General features: G+C 62.1%; 1 protein-coding gene across 2 annotated transcripts in view; it reads left to right on the top strand.

The window, feature by feature from the left end:
- Positions 1 to 14,873, top strand: part of SEZ6 (seizure related 6 homolog) — a 72,208-nt gene extending 57,335 nt beyond the window's left edge. Inside the window, exons 5-17 of one of the 2 annotated variants that reach the window (XM_038376137.2) lie at positions 1,556 to 1,741; positions 2,170 to 2,338; positions 4,163 to 4,329; positions 4,473 to 4,667; positions 4,949 to 5,087; positions 5,465 to 5,661; positions 5,916 to 6,110; positions 7,091 to 7,282; positions 7,685 to 7,882; positions 8,432 to 8,470; positions 9,367 to 9,484; positions 9,822 to 9,924; positions 10,400 to 14,873. In XM_038376137.2, the coding sequence (XP_038232065.1) occupies positions 1,556 to 1,741; positions 2,170 to 2,338; positions 4,163 to 4,329; positions 4,473 to 4,667; positions 4,949 to 5,087; positions 5,465 to 5,661; positions 5,916 to 6,110; positions 7,091 to 7,282; positions 7,685 to 7,882; positions 8,432 to 8,470; positions 9,367 to 9,484; positions 9,822 to 9,924; positions 10,400 to 10,432 (1,931 nt within the window). In that variant the 3' untranslated portion in view covers positions 10,433 to 14,873. The remainder of the gene's footprint in view (positions 1 to 1,555; positions 1,742 to 2,169; positions 2,339 to 4,162; positions 4,330 to 4,472; positions 4,668 to 4,948; positions 5,088 to 5,464; positions 5,662 to 5,915; positions 6,111 to 7,090; positions 7,283 to 7,684; positions 7,883 to 8,431; positions 8,471 to 9,366; positions 9,485 to 9,821; positions 9,925 to 10,399) is intronic. The other variant, XM_038376138.2, reaches the window with a different exon arrangement.
- Positions 14,874 to 15,734: the final 861 nt, after the last annotated feature.

Here is a 15,734-nt window from a genome sequence, read left to right as displayed (position 1 = left end):
TGGCTGTGCCCGGGTGTGTGGGCAATGTGAGCTGGGTACCAGAGGGGGAGGGGCGCTGCATCTCCAGCCATGTTTGTGGTCCCCCAGGGCAGCAGCGTGTTCCCTCACTGTCAGCTGCCTTTCCCACCCCGCTTGTCCAGCACCCTTCGGCCAGAGTGGAGATGCGAAGGTGCTGCCAGCCCCCCTCTGCTCCTGCCCCAGTCATTCCCTGAGCACCCCTGGCCTGCACAGAGCATGGGGCTGGGTTCCCCTCTGAGACCCAGTGTGACCTGGGCAGATTTCACCTGCATTCCCCCACCCCTGCCCACGCCGTGCAGCACCACCTTCCCTGGGGCAGCAGGGACTCTGGCGATGCCAGCAGCCAGGCTGTGCAGCCCCATGGGAGCAGCCCGCTTAGTCTGGACCCATGGCTCCTGGGGTTCCCAAGGCATCAGAAGGGGCAAAGGACTCCTGGCGGGGTGGGGAATACCAGCTCCCCTGGCAGAGGGGCAGCGAGGAGTCTGGCTCCCCGCCTGCAGCCTGGCAGAGCGGTGTTCCTGGGCAGGCAGCACCTGTGGGCAGGGCTGGGCCTGGGGGCTGCACCCCTCTGGCCAGCTGCCTGGCCATACAGAAGGATTTGCTGCCACCTGCCAGCTGGGATCAGGGACAACACCCGTGTCCGACCCATGCCTCTGTAACTGTGCCCACTGGGTGCTGCCTGGGCAGACAGGGCAGGCTGTGTTTCCAGAGGCTCTGGGTCTCCATGCAATGGGGGGACAGGAGAGAAAACAGCTCAGCAGCTGGGTATTCCAGGAGGAAAAGCCGACCTCCTTCCACCCCGAGTTCCTGCCTGTGGCTCTCAGAGAGAGGGCATGACACCCACACTGTGGGGCAGGATCCCTCTGATGCCCAGCTTGGCATAGGTGCAGGAACTAGGGGTGTGGAGGGTGCTGCAGCACCCCCAGGTTTTATGCGAGGCTCCACTTCTGGCCCCCCCACCCAGGGTCCTGGCTGCCGGCCCCACTCCCAGGGGCTCCACTCCTGGTCCTGCGCCCGTCCCCAGCTGTGGTCCTGGCCTCGGCCCCCTTACTCCTGTCCAGGTCCCCCCCTCCCAAAGACATGGCCCTGCTCCCGGACCCAGCTCGGGGTGGGAGGATTTGTGAATGGTAAGGGGTCTGGCTTTTAGCACGCCCACTATTAAAAGTGTTCCAGCATCACTGCAGCCTGGCATGGCCATGTGCTGCAAAACACCCAAGTGCTGTGGTGGCACCCTCTGCCCTGGGTCAGTGCTGTGTGGGGCAGTGGGGGGGTGACAGCTTGGTGCCCTGGGGGGACTGGGGTCAGTGGGGTGCAACCATGAAGCAGGGACATCCATTCCTCCCCACAGGCACCAGGCGCCCGCCTCCATGGGCACCAGGCATCCATCCCTGTGGGCACCAGATGCCAACCCCCACTGGGACTGGGCACCCACCCCCCAGGCATCAGACATGCCAAGCCAGGGAGCACATCGCTCCAGCCATTCAGCCTGCCAGGCCCTGCCATTAAATGCCCCTCTTTCTCCCTTCCTCCCTACCAGCCTATCTGCTGAGCTGCAGCTTCCCCTCCCGACCGGCCTACGGTGACATCTCCATCACCAGCCTGCACCCTGGGGGCAGCGCCCACTTCTACTGCACCACAGGGTACCAGCTGCAGGGCTCGCCTGTGCTCACCTGCCTCAACGCCACCTGGCCCTTCTGGAGCAGCCGGGAGCCCATCTGCGTGGGTGAGTTGGGGGGAGGGGCTGCCCAGTGCTGCCGGATGCCCCACTGGCTGGGCACAGGCCTTGCCAGAGCAGACTTAGGCTGCTCACAAGGGACGTGAGTTTGGCCTTCTCAGCCTGAACCTGGCCCCAGACCCCAGCTCCTGATTGGCTGTCTCCTCCTAAGAGAGGGTTCTGCACCCCAGCACCTTCCCACAGGCTATGGGGTGCCCCCTAAGCACTGGGCATGCTCCAACCACTGCCCTGCAGCTGCAGCCCGGCTCCTGGCACTGCCCTCTGCCCAGTGCTGCAAGGCCAGGCAGTATCTGGCCAAGGGCGTTCTGATGGGGGCAAGCCAATCGGCCTGCCCCATCTACGATGCCCCCGCCTGTGCAAGCCGTTGACTGGCAGCCATGTCCCCAGTGCTCCTAACCCTCAGCCTCCCCTTGCAGCGGCCTGCGGAGGGGTGATCAGAAATGCCACCATTGGACGCATCATCTCGCCCGGCTTCCCAGGCAACTACAGCAACAACCTGACTTGCCACTGGCTGCTGGAGGCCCCCAAGGGCCAGCGCCTGCACCTGCACTTTGAGAAGGTCTCGCTGGCTGAGGATGATGACAGGTGTGGGGCAGGGAGTGGGGCCCGTACAAGGGAAGGGCCTATGAGGGTGCAGCCTCAGGGGAGCAGGGTGAACATGTCTGTGAGGTCTGGGGGGCTAGAGCTCCCCTGCAATACTGTGTAGGACCTTGCAACATGTGTTTGCAAATGATGTTGATTCTGAAACCCACCGATGGCACATGCCAGAGCAGCTGTGCCATTGAGGCTGCCCTGCTCTCTGGTTGGGGCTCTAGCCAGCCCTGATGGACAGTGACAGGTGTTGGGGCTTTCACCCCAACCAGGGGCTCCCCTTCGACTCTCCATGCCTGAGCCGGCCTTCCCACTGAGCCCCCTTCTAGGAGAGGGGACAGAGGAGATAACCCAGGGCACCACAGCTCCCCTGTGTGATGGATTACCCACCCTCCAGGATGCCACCTGATGTACTGAGGTACCACTGAGCCCTCCTGTTCCACCAGCCTGGGCTCCCTTACACTGTCCTGCTGAGCCAGGCCCTCAAGCTTCCTTAAGCACACACAGGTAGGGACACACCCACGTGCAGAAGGACACAGATGCTGAAATCAGCACAGCTAGGGAATTGCCCAGCTCTCAAGTGCACACCCCCTCTGGAGCGCAAACCCAAAACTATAGCGTCTTGTGCAGCGCAGAGAACTATAAAGCGTAAGCTCATGAAATTTGCTCCCTTCCTTTACGTGGAGAGAGATATTCAACAGTTTTCCCCCACCCCCAGTTATGAATTCCACAAACTGGTTTTAGTGAAAACAAAAACAAGTTTATTAACTACAAAAGATCAATTTTAAGTGATTATAAGGGGTAGCAAACAGATCAAAGCAGATTATCCAGCAAATAAAACAAAAACAAAGATAAGCTTAAAATACTAAAGAAGCTGGTTACAAGTAATAATTTCTCACCCTAAATGTTGATTTAGGTAGTCTGCAGAGGTTCTTGAAGGCAAGCTGCTGTTGCTTGCAGTTTAAAACTCCAGGTATCCCTTTCACAGGCCAAACACCTTCTTTGCCTGCGCTCAGTCCTTCTCCCCCGTGTGTTTGTTGCTTAGGTGTACGCAGCAGTCATGCTGGGCATGGATTCAGTGAGAATGACCCTGATTATCTCTCCCTTGCCTTAAATAGATGTTACGTATGGCAGGAATCCTTTGTTTTCCAATGTGGTTCCCCCCTGCCCTGCCCCATCCCGTCCAGTCCCTTCGGTGGGAAAATACTGGTATTCTATCATGGAGTCCAGTACCAGGTGACTTAGTCACATGATGCTGCAGTGTCAAAGCAGCCATGAGTCAGAGGTTGTTTGTAGCATCCCAGGAAGGTGGGAGATTAGATCTTCAAAGACCTATTGTTCTCCCTAATGGTCCATTGACTTGTCCCCAGCTAGCCAGCCAGACTGATTGCATTCTGTCTGGGGGGGTGTTCCCTAGGTGTAAACATTTTTGTAGTACAGATGTATAGTCAATATTCCTAACTTTAGATACAAAAATGCTCCATGCATACAAATAGGATAATCATACTCAGCAAATCATAACTTCCACTGACATCTCACATGCCTTATCTTGCACAAAACATATCTTAGTGATGCTATAATCATATGATAACAATATTTCTATAAATAATATGGGGTGTAGTGTCACCCCTGCACCTGTGGTTTTTGCCCTCCTGCCTCCAGGCATCAGCCGTGCCCCTCGTCTCCCCGCGTTCTCCCGATGCACACAGGGGCCTCCTGCAGGCCAAGCCACAGACCCCTAAACCCCAGCGGCCACACCGCAGGGATCTTCCAAGACCTGTGCCCCCCGCAGCTGGTACTGTGACCATTGCTGTGCAGGCTCATCATCCGGAACGGGAACAACATTGAGGCGCCGCCGGTGTATGACTCGTACGAGGTGGAGTACCTGCCCATCGAGGGGCTGCTCAGCACCGCCCGCCACTTCTTCCTAGAGCTCACCACCGACAGCAACGGCGCCTCCACCGGCGTGGCGCTTCGCTACGAAGGTAAGGCCTGAGACCCCCGCAGGGAGCATGGAGAGACGCCTGGCCCAGGGTCCTGGAGAACGAGCCCTGTGCTGCCAGGGAGCCGCGGACACTGTGATCCCGGCCCCCTTTGGCAACGTTAACCCTCTGCCCCCTGCCCCCAGCGTTCGAGCAGGGGCACTGCTATGAGCCCTTCGTCAAGTATGGGAACTTCACCACCAGCGACACCACCTATGCCGTGGGCACCACCGTGGAGTTCAGCTGCAACCCTGGCTACACCCTGGAGCAGGGCTCCATCATCATTGAGTGCGTGGACCCCAGCGACCCCCAGTGGAACGAGACGGAGCCGGCGTGCCGAGGTCTGTCAGCTGAGGCCAAGCCAGGCTGCAGGGGAGGGGGCAGGCAGGTGCCTGGGGGGACAGACCAGCTGAGCCAGGGCAGAGGCCCGCCCAGCCAGAGCAGGCAGGGCGCTGTTTCCCTGGGCTCCCAGGCCTGTGCAGAGCGGGGGCCCAGGCCCTCCACTCCTCCTCCCTGTGCTGCTCGCTGAGAGGAAGGGGGGCTGCTGTGAGGCCTCCCGCCCCGCAGTTCTGGGCTGCGGGGGGCAGAGGGGGCAGGAACTCAGTGTCGTGTGTCCCTGCAGCCGTGTGCAGCGGGGAGATCACAGACTCAGCGGGCGTGGTGCTGTCCCCCAACTGGCCGGAGGCCTATGGCAAGGGCCAGGACTGCATCTGGGGCCTGCACGTGGAGGAGGACAAGCGCATCATGCTGGACATCCAAGTGTGAGTGTCAGGGAGGTACTGAGCCAGGCATGAGGGGGAGCAAGGGCCTATGGATTGCCCCTGGGCGATCACTGGGTGTCCTGAGGATAGCTGGCAGAGGTGTGAGCCCTGTGGGGAACCCCTCGTCCCCTGAGTCTGCAGCCAATTCTCCACTGCTCACAGTGAGAGTCTGGCTGCAAAGGGGCCGGGGCCGGGGCTGGGCTCCCTTTGCCCCAGGATGGTCTTGGCTGAAACCCTCCTAAGTGAAGTCCACATCCACACAGCCCCACTCATCCGAGGGGGAGAGTCCCCTCTAGGGCCAGGGCCAGGACCAGCTAAGCAGGGCTCTACAGGTCCCCTCCGCAGGGCGTCTGCCCCAGCCCCCTCTCTCTCCCCAGGCTGCACATTGGGAAGGGTGACGTCCTCACATTCTATGACGGGGATGACCTGACAGCCCGGATCCTGGGCCACTACACGGGCGCCCACCGCCGCTTCAAGCTCTACACGGCCATGGCTGATGTCACCATCCAGTTCCAGTCAGACCCCGGCAGCGCTGTCTTTGGCTACCAGCAGGGCTTCGTCATCCATTTCTTCGGTGAGGGACCCCCCACCAGCACTGGGGAGAGAACCCAGGAATCCTGCCTCCCAGTCCCCCCTGCTCTAACCACCAGCGCCCCCCCCCAGAGCTGGGGATAGAACCCAGGAGTCCTGCCTCCCAGCCCCCCTGCTCTAGCCCCCAACCCCTCAGAGCTCTGAGCACCACTTGCTGTGCCCTGCGCCATGCCCTGCAGCCAGCCTGTGGGGCCAGGCTCCTGTGCTGGCAGCAGTCTCACTTGGCTCTCCCTGCAGAGGTTCCACGCAACGACACATGCCCCGAGCTGCCCGAGATCCCCAATGGCTGGAAGACCACATCCCACCCTGAGCTGATCCACGGCACCATGGTGAACTACCACTGCTACCCCGGCTTTGAGCTCGTGGGCACGGACCTGCTCATGTGCCACTGGGACCTGACCTGGAGCGGGGACCTGCCCACCTGTGAGAGAGGTGAGCTCAGGGCCCGGGCCATTGCTGGGGCAGGCTGCACCACACAACCGCATGCCCCAGAGACTGCCCCGGGGTTCCCCTCCCCGCCTGCCCTGCCCTCTGGGGCTGCCCCCTAGCGCATGCTGGAGTTCTGGCCCCTTTGCACCAGTGTCGGTTGGTCGGGCCCCCTGCTATCCAGGGGACAATCAGCTGGCCCGTCCTGGGCCTCCCTCAAGCACTGGCTGCTGCTGCTGGAGCATAGGTTGGGAGGGACCCCCCGTCTTTCCCAGTGACAGCGCCTTGTCTACCCCGTCAGCTCCGAACCAGGCTCCCAGCTGGGAGGGGTGAGTGGTGCTGCCTCCCAGGCGGCAGGTACTCATTAGGGTGGGGCTGGGTACAAGATCCCCCAGACCAGAGCCCTGCCAGGATGCCAACAGTCGCCTCCCCCAAACAACCCTGCACCCCTTTGTGCCTGGCTGCCTTGCTCAGGCCGGCTGGGACAGGCAGGCTTTGCTGTGCCGAGAGCTCCCCCTGCTGGAGCTCTGTGCCCTCAATGCCAGCCCCATAGGCCGGACTCTCACCTGCCCATTGCAACCCTGGGGCAGGGCTCCGGGCGCCCGGGGGTCTGGCTGTGTCCCTCTCTGCGGTGAAGAGGGGCTGGTGGCCTCGCCCTGCCGGGCATGGGTGGCAGTGCTGGGAAGAGACTCTAGGTGTTTGTGCTTCGACCACTAGCCACGCTGCCTGCCACGGCATAGCTGGGCAGGCTGTGTGGGCTGCAGCCTCCCCCTCCCTCCCAGCAGGAGCAGTAACCAGTTCTGGGCTGCCACCCCCACACCCCACCCCCAAGCAGCTTCGCTTCCCCTCCCCCCACACCCTGCAGAGCTAAGGGTCACTGCTCCACTTGGCTCCAGCCCTCCTAAGGCCCTGAGCCGTGCGGGGAGGCGCCTCCCCCTTGCCCCTCAGCTTGGTGTGAGTCTCGCTGCTCTCCCTCCCCTGCACAGTGACCTCCTGCAAGGACCCCGGGGACGTGGACCACAGCCGCAGGATCATCTCCAGCTCCAAGTTCTCCGTGGGCTCCACCGTGCAGTTCGTCTGCGACAAGGGCTACGTCCTGACAGGGGGCGGCCTGCTGACCTGCCGGGACCGCCAGGCCGGGGGCCCCAAGTGGAGCGACCACCTCCCCAAGTGCACCCGTGAGTCCGAGCTCAGCCAGCGGCTTCCGTGGGGTCCTGCTGCTCCAACTGGCTGTCTGGGAACCTCTCCGCAAAACTGGTCACAATGCATCTGGCTGCTTGTCTCCAGGGTCGGGGAGAGCCCTGGCCCTGCAGTCTGTGCTGGCACCCTGAAGCATGGGATGCTCGGGAGGGGGGCACTGCATCCCATTGGGCTGTCCCCCAGGGCCTGGGCCACAGCCTGGCAAGGAACTGCCCGCCTCCCAGCCCTGGCAAGAGTTCCCCAGCAGTTGGGCCGGGCTGAGCCCCATGAGGGAGGCTCCCCACAGCCCCCAAAGGAAGCTCCAGCCCCACACCGAGCCCCTGTGCCCGCGGTTGAGCTGCAGGTGTGTGTCTCAGTCCAGCTCCATTCCACGTTTGCAGCGGAAATATATGAGCCTTGCCACAACCCGGGCGCCTCAGAGAACGTCATCCAGACCCCGGAGAAGAGGCTGTACCAGGCCGGGGCCACCCTGCGCTTCTCATGTGCCACGGGCTACGTGCTGCTGGGGGAGGGGAGCCTCCACTGTGTGCCCGGCCACCCCTCACAGTGGAACAGCTCTCCTCCCATCTGCAAGGCCGGTGAGTCTGCCCTGGGACTGGCAAACAGTGTGTGTGGCCCAGCCAGTCCCCGAGCCCCTGGCCTCTGGTATCTCACCTTCCCTGCAGGGCCCTCCGCTGTGGGGCACAGAATGGCCCTCTCCGGCAGGGATTGCCTTGTGGTCACTGTGCCCTGGGCATGCCAGCTCCTCCCCCGCCCCTTCCACGACTCAATGGTGAGTGTGCAAGGGACACAGCCACCCCCTGCCACTGCCAGCGCTAGCTTCTCCCTGGCATTGCAAAGCTGACTGTCCCTTCTCCAGTCTGACTCTAATGCTCCCGCCCCACGGCGCAAGGAGTATGTGTCCATGTCAGCCCCACGCTGGGCCAAGCCGTTAGCAAAGCACTGGCCACAGGCTCACACTTAATAACCACTCTGAGCTTCAGCTGCCCTGCCTGGGGCCAGCACGTGATGGGGCCCTTAGCTCTGCCCTGGTCCCCAGCAGTCCATGCGCTGGACTCCTGCCCCCCTTGCTCGACCCAGCTGCTGGCCCTCCTTCCCGCCTTTCATTCTTCCCTCTCTTCTTCCAGCTGCTTATGATGAATTTTACAGCAACCGCAACCTGGACGGTAAGAACACAGCGAGCAGCCCCCTCTAGCCAGCATGCAGCCGGGGTCCTGGTACCCTCAAGCCCTCAGTCTGGCTCTCAGGCTGCCATGCAGGAGGGCCAGGGGGTCCCTCTGGGGCAGATATAGGGCAGGGGCCTGAAGGGGGGTAGCCTGGGAGCCACTGGGGCCGGGAGACTGGTGGGGAGAGCAGATGACACTGAACCATCGGGAGTGGTGGACATGCAGAAACACAGGGAGTGATGGCACTGGTTGCGGGGGGCAGCTGGGTTGGGCTCACTGCTGGGGCCTGCTGGGGCAGCTCTGCCCACAGGGATGGCTCACCCAGCAGGGGCCGGCCCAGGGAGACTTGGCAAAGGAGGGATCAAAGAGGGGGTTTGGGTGCAGGTGGGGGTGCGGCTGGGCTTGCGGGTGGGGGTGCCAGTGGGACTGGGTGCCCATGGGGGAGGGATGGGGGTGCCAGTGGGAGTGGGTGCCCATGGGGGTGCTGGTGGGAGTAGGTGCCCATGGGGATGCGGGTGGGAGTGGGCGCCCATGGGGATGTGGGTGAGAGTGGGTTTCCACGGGGGTGGGGATGCAGGTGGGGGTAGATGCCCATGGGGGCGGGGGTGGGCTGGGCTTAGAGTGAGCGCAGAGCCAGGATGTGGCTGCCCAGCAGGAGGTGCCGTTTTCCCTGGGAGCGGGGGGAGGCACACCAGGCTGGGTCCAATGTCCGCGCAGGGCACCTGTCACTGAAGCACATGGGGGGCGGAACCCCAGTGCCCTGAGAAGCGGGGTGCAGGATCCCCACCGAGCTGCCCAAAGAGTCTGGTTTCATCCCTGGTAAATTCTCTTCTTCCCTTGCCCGCTGCCCTGGTCTCTGTACCCCTCCCCGATCCCTTTCCCCGTCTCTCCCGCAGTTGCAAAGGTCTCGCCCTCGGGGAACCCGCAGGAGGGCCCCAACGTCGCCATCGCCATCTTCCTGCCAGTGCTGGTCGTGGCACTGCTCATTGGAGGCATTTACCTCTACTTCTCCAAGTGAGTGCCTGGGGTGGGGGATGTCTGCCTCCTGCCTGGCCCCATCTGTCCCAGCCCTGTCTGCCCCGGGTCCCTCTGCCCCCTGTCTGGCCCCATCTGCCCCGGCCCCGTCTACCCCCGGCCCCCATCTCTGGCCCCGTCTGCCCCTCACCCAACCCTGTCTGCCTCCTGCCCAGCCCTGTTTGCCCCTGCCCGGCCCCATCTGCCCCCCAGCCCTGTCTGCCCCTGCCCCCCAGCCTGGGTCCCATGTTCTCTTGTCTTCCCCCTGCCCAGACCTGTCTGTCAGTGCCAGCCCTGGCAGCTTGGGTCACTGTCTCCTCGTCTTTTTCCCCTGCAGGCTCCAGGGGAAACCGCCCCTGCAGCTGCCCCTGTCTGGTTCTCACCCCTACGATCACATCACCGTGGAATCGGCCTTTGACAACACCGCCTACGAGACAGGAGTAAGTACTGAGCCCCGCTCAGTCGGGCCCCTCCAGCCCTCGGGCCACACAGGGCTGTTGGCAGCTTGGCCCCAGGTAAACCCAGGTGCTTGGGGCATTGCCGGGAGCTGGGGGTTGGCTTGGCCCTGATTAGAGGGCTGAGAGCAGCTGTGCAAAGGGGCAGCCCCATGCACCTCCACTGGGGAGTGCCCTGGGCCCTTGCTGGAACTGCCCCCAGCCCCCCTGTATGGGTGTGGAGCCGGAGAGGGGTCATTCTGTGCAGCAATACCCAATCCCAGGAGGGGGCTGCAAAGGGAGCCCCAAGGGTGGGGTGGAAAGGTGGGGGGAGAGGAGGGTCGCTGCCCCCCAGGAAGGGGGCGGGAGGAAGGGAACGCGTGAGGGGGATGGGGGGGGAACGAGTGTGGAGACGCTGCCCCCTAGTGGGGGTGGGTGGAGAACGCCCTGCCAGTGCTGGCAAGTGTCCAACCCCCTGCAGTCTGTTTCCTTTCCAGGACATGAGGGAATATGAGGTTTCCATCTAGGCCGAGCTGAGCTGAGCCGGGAGGAGGGGCAGCCCCAGCAGCACTGTCCTCTGCCCCCCACACCGACTGGCCCCTCTGGACACCCCGACCGCGTCCTGCGGGAAGGGACTGTAAATATTGTCCCCAAGAGACTCTGCCCAAGCGCTTTCTGGGAGGAGCCAGCAGCCCTGCTCCCCTCCCTGGCCTGGTCCCTTCCTGCCGGCGCGGCCCCACCCAGCCCCAGCCGCCAGCCCAGCAAGGTCTGTGCACAGAGAAACTGGGGGGCTCTGGGCTCCACGTGGGTGTGATGGGACCCGGACTCGCGGTCACACCACATGGAGCCGTGCACAGGACCGGCCAGGCCAGGCCAGAGGCAGCCACACAGCCTCCTGCACCTGCCCACAGTGGCCGGGGATAACGCTGCACCCAGGGGCCTGGGCGCTGCAGCCTCCTTCCCATCGCCAGCCTGGCCCAGCCCAAGGAGACTCTTTCTTCCCATGAGCCTGTTCAGCCCCTCATGTCCCAGGCGCTGAGCTGTAGCTCGTGGGGTCTGAACCGGGCCCTGCGTACTCCAGGTGTGAGGAGCCCGCTGCCGAGTCGGCTCTAGGGCCTCAGCTTCGCCCTCACGCTTGTGGAGAAAACTGAAAATCTGAACGAGTGTCAGTGCCGCAGCATCACCTCCCCGAGTGTGCAGCCAGCCTGAGCTAGCTGTGTGCAGAGCTGTGCGCTGCCCCGTGGTCTCCGCCATGTCCTAGGACTTCCCAGCTGGCAGTGTGCATGCCATGGAATTGGACGTTCTGCAGCTGCTGTCTCCTGCTCCTCAGATGGGGCAGGACGGGATTCCAGTACCTGCTCCCCGTACCGCTCCCTGGAGCCAGAGCCGAATCCTGCCTGCAGCTAGCCAGCCTGGATAACAGTGCAGCACCCTGGGTCTGCGGAGCCAGGGAGATGAGCTGCTGAAGCCAAATGCAAGTTTGCCCTCCTCTGGCACATACTGGATGGTGCAGCAGATGGAGGCTCTGAGCCTGGCGCATGGGAGCAAAACACCCAGCCCTGGAGCTACTCAGAGACACATTTTGTACCTCAATGAGTATTTGCAACTCCCCACCCTCCCTCTGTGTGCATAGCAGGGGTAGCTGAATGCAGGGTATTTCATTAGCTCATGGTCGTAGGCTAGAGGAATGCTGGTATGGCACTATGTCCCTGGGCACACGGTGCCCTGAATATCAAGCACTGTGTCTTCCTGTGTGAGACACCTAAGTCACCCCCCAGGAACACAGCCCGCCCCTGCTGCCAGCCTCCAGGGCCAGGGTAAAACCGACATTAAAATTAGAATTCTGTAAAATCAACCTGGCCCACTTCCCATGGACTAAAAGCTGGTAGGTAATAGGTCTCCAGATGTCACTGTAGGTGGGGAATCGTCATCAAGCAGGTGTGTCCAGTGGGGCAGTTCTTGGCCCTGCGCTATTTAACATCATCAATAGACAACATCAAATCATCACCAATGACGTTTGCAGATGACACACAGCTGGGGTGTGGTACACACTGAAGAGGCCAGGTCACTGCTACAGAGCAGTGTGGTGTGCTTGGTAAACTGTTTGTGAATACGGCTACATGTCAGCATAGAGGGACAGAGCCTGCAGGCCGTGTACAGGCTGGAGGACTTGTCATGCCAAGCAGTGACTGAAAAAAGCGTTTACCTCTGTGTGTGGCCCTGGTGCGACTGCTACTGGAATCCTGGGTCCAGTTCTGGGGCCCACAATTCAAGAAGGATGGTGATAGCTTTGGGGGGGCCTCAGAGAAGAGCCCCAAGAACGTGGAAAGGATTAGAAAACCTGCTTCATAGAGAGAGACTCACAGAGCTCAGACTATTTAGCTCAGCAAAGCAAAGGTTCTGGGTGACTTGCTCCCCGTCTAGAGGTATCTATGTGAAGAACAAACGTTAGATCTTCTGTGTAGCGGAGGGGCGTCTAACCCGGGCCAGTGGCTGGAAGCTGAAGCTAGGAAGTTCAGACTGGCACAAGTAAGGTGTAAATCATTAGCAGTGAGAGGAATTACTCATTGGAACAACTGACCCAGAGCTGGGGCGGATTCTCCATCACTGACCGTTTTTAAATTAGGACAGGCTGTTTTTTTAACAGCTCTGCCCGAGGGATTACTGGGGGCGGGTCTCAGGCTTGTGCTATACGGAGCTCAGACTGGTCACAAGGGACCCTTGTGGCCTTGGGATGTAGGAGAAAGCTCATATGGCCGGGCCCAGACACCCCTGCACTCCCTTTGCGTGAGCAGCAGCAGGCCTGCATCTTAGCTGAAGTGTGCAACAAGCTGCCATTGCAGCGGGGTTCGTGGAGGAACTGTACGTGGCTTAGAGTGGGGGCATCCCCAGCCCAGGAAGCAAGCCCCCTGCCCGCCACCCGGTTTAAAGGGGAGGCCTGAGCCAAGCAGGAAGTGGCTGCAGCCCAGATTCCAGTGGCCCTGGCTAGGGCCCAGCCTGGACAGAGATGGGTCCCAGCCCAGTGCAGCATGTGCCGGTACCGGCCGTCCTCTGGGCACAACGGCTGCAGTACTCCTGCCACGCAGGTCATAGACGAAGTGGCGGTAACATGGGCCTGGGCCAAGGACCCAGCAGCTGGGGCAGGGACAGCTCGAACATGCTCTGGCCTAGCTGTCCTGTGGTCTGGGGAGGGCATAAAGCCTCAGCGAATGCTGACCAGCAAGGGGGTGGCCCAGGTGGGTTTGAGTGGGCAAGCACAGGGCAGGTCTCTTGGCCTGGCCCTCTATGGGATCCGCAGGACTACAAGGCTCAGGGCCTGCAGAGGGGGCAGCAGCGACCCCAGGCTGCAGCTCAGCCCCAGAGCTGGGTCTCATTGGGGGGAGCCCCCAGCTGCCCAGCAAGTGTGGGGCACTGGAGAAGCGTCTCCCCCACAGGCAGCCCAGGCTAGGTCCAAGCCTCTCCCAGGTTGTGAGTGGCAGGCAGGGTGTAAACTCTCCCACCCAGCCCCAGAGGGGGCATGTGATTCCAGGGGCTCAGCAACGGGCTGAGAACTGACAGCCCCACCCTGAGGTGGCATCTCCATGCAGTTGGGCTCCACTGTTGGCGTTGGTCTGCCAGCCCCCAGCGGGTCACACTGCTTCCCCTGCTCACACCAGCGCCTGCCCCCAACTAGCGCGGCTGGGGACGGTCACAGACGAGGGCAGGTCACTCAGCATGCGGTGGCTGCTGTGAGCATGCTGCAGCAGCCAGGCCTGTGGCCCTGCGGGGGGCACTGTCCAGCTGAATGGGCAGCCATCCTGCCTGGACGTGAATCCTGCTCCGTGGGCTTCGGGGCACCTTGGGTGCCCACGTGAGGCAGCCTGAGGGACCCCCCCTAAGCCTGCCACTAAGCTCCCAGGACGGTGACCTCCAGCCCCACGCATTGTCGGTCACTCCCTCCCCTGCCTGGCTCTGGGCAGGGCTGCCTGGGGCATGGGAAGCAGTGAGGGCAGGCATTGAATATTGAGCTCCCCAGAGCCAGCTCAGATCCCTGCCAGTTAGCCGGACCCTGGCTATGTGCACAACAAGCCCTGGGCTCCACCAGCCACTGCCAAATGCCCGGCAGGAGGCAGATGGGGTGTGGCACCACCTTGGTCCCATGTGGCCCAAGGAGACCCCTGGGGAGGTCTGGGCCCGGGCAGGCGCTGGTGCGGCAGTGTGGTCTCTGGATCCAGGCCCAGGCCCTGCAGGAGGCAGGGGCAGGGAGACATTTTCTCCCACCCAGGTGCACCTGCCCAGGTCCAGCTCCCATTACTGTGCCCAAGATGCCATTCTCCCTGAGGTGGTGGCCACAAGTCTCAACCAGCTCCAGCCTTCAGCCAGAATCCTCCTGGCCCCCCGGGGATCTAGCCCAGCCCACCCCCCTCTGCCTCACGGGCCCTTCTGAATCGCTGTCCCATTGCTGCAGGGATCCTCGCATGGCGTCAGGACAGGAGGGAGTGTTTGGCTGCAGCAGCTGCTTCTCAGAGAGCCCTGATGGGGCTTTGAGCAAGAGGCCAGCCCAAGCGCCAGGGCCCCTTGCCCACCAGCCCAGGCGCAGGGCGTGCCATGCTGTTCTCTGTGAGAAGGGAGTGAGAAGCAGGCTAGGCTGGGGAGACGGACAGGACAGGGCGTCCCACCAGCAAGGGGCACCGGTGCTGGAGGGATGGGGAGCCCCGCACGGTCTCCATGAGGGGCAAGAGTGCTTGTGCAGGGCAGTGAGGTCTCGCCCCTTGCTAGGGAAAGGAGGGCTTAGTGCTGCTGACCACCGACCCAGCCAGAGCCCCTGGGCCTGGCGAGCCCCAGCCTGGGCAGGAAGCTTTTCATGTGTAAAATGTCATGTAGAGTCGGAGCTTTCTGCCGCCCAGTCCATCTTGGGGAGAAGAGCCAGGCTTTTCTTTCAGTTGTTTCCTTAATAAACTGGTGTTTTAGAAGAACCTGCTCTGTGTGGTGGTGCCTGTGTTCCTGGGGCCTGCAATCCCTGAGCACAGGGAACCTCCTCGCACCTTCTTCCCCTGGAACGAGAGCGGCAGGCGGCCTGAATTCTCTGCCTGAGCTGGGGCGTCCTCACCCGTCAGCGCACCCCCATCCCAAAGAACCACCTGTGTGCGTTGAGGGCAACCGCACTGAAACCCCCCGGGGCGATGTCTAAACCTCACTCCCTGCTGCAGACGTACTCAGGGTCCCACCACACCAACCACCCCTGGCTGGGGAAATTGGGCAATGTCCTGGATGGAGCAGGACGGTGTGAGCTGAGCTCCGGGGGGAGGGAATGGGAGGACACAGGAGAAGGACAGCCCCATGGGACCTTTCCGGACCCCCTTGTGTCCCTGTAGAACATGCACTGGACTCAGCTGGGAGTGCAGCCGCCTGCTTCCACTATGGTCAGGGCTGCCGTGAGCGTGTCAGGCCCGTGCTCCAGCTCTTCATTGGCGCCCAGTCAGCTGCCGATGCCAGGGAAGACTGCCCCAGCTCCATCCACCCAGAGTCAGATTTCAGGCTATGAACCACGTGCCAGCAGCACACCTTTGGGAGCATGCAGATCCCAAAGGCCGGGGGAAGCGCGTGAGTGCTGGAGACCTGGGTATGGACAATCTTCCAGAGGGGATCAGGCGAATCCAAGCCTGTCTGCAGGAAACGCTGCAGAGCATTCCTTGTCGAAAAGCCCTTTCCACGGATGTAAAAAGGCCCCTTGCAGCCCCCCCATCTGCCAAATTAAATAAACCACCCCCAAACACCCTCCCCCAAGCAGAGGTTTTTCTCCAAAAAGGCCAGCATGCCAGAGACTCCATGGAGTA

This window comes from Dermochelys coriacea, chromosome 17 (genome assembly GCF_009764565.3).
Source record: "Dermochelys coriacea isolate rDerCor1 chromosome 17, rDerCor1.pri.v4, whole genome shotgun sequence".
In the NCBI taxonomy this organism is placed as follows: domain Eukaryota; kingdom Metazoa; phylum Chordata; order Testudines; family Dermochelyidae; genus Dermochelys; species Dermochelys coriacea.
The sequence above is the reverse complement of the archived record's forward strand: the minus strand, read 5'-3'. Positions and strand labels throughout refer to the sequence as shown.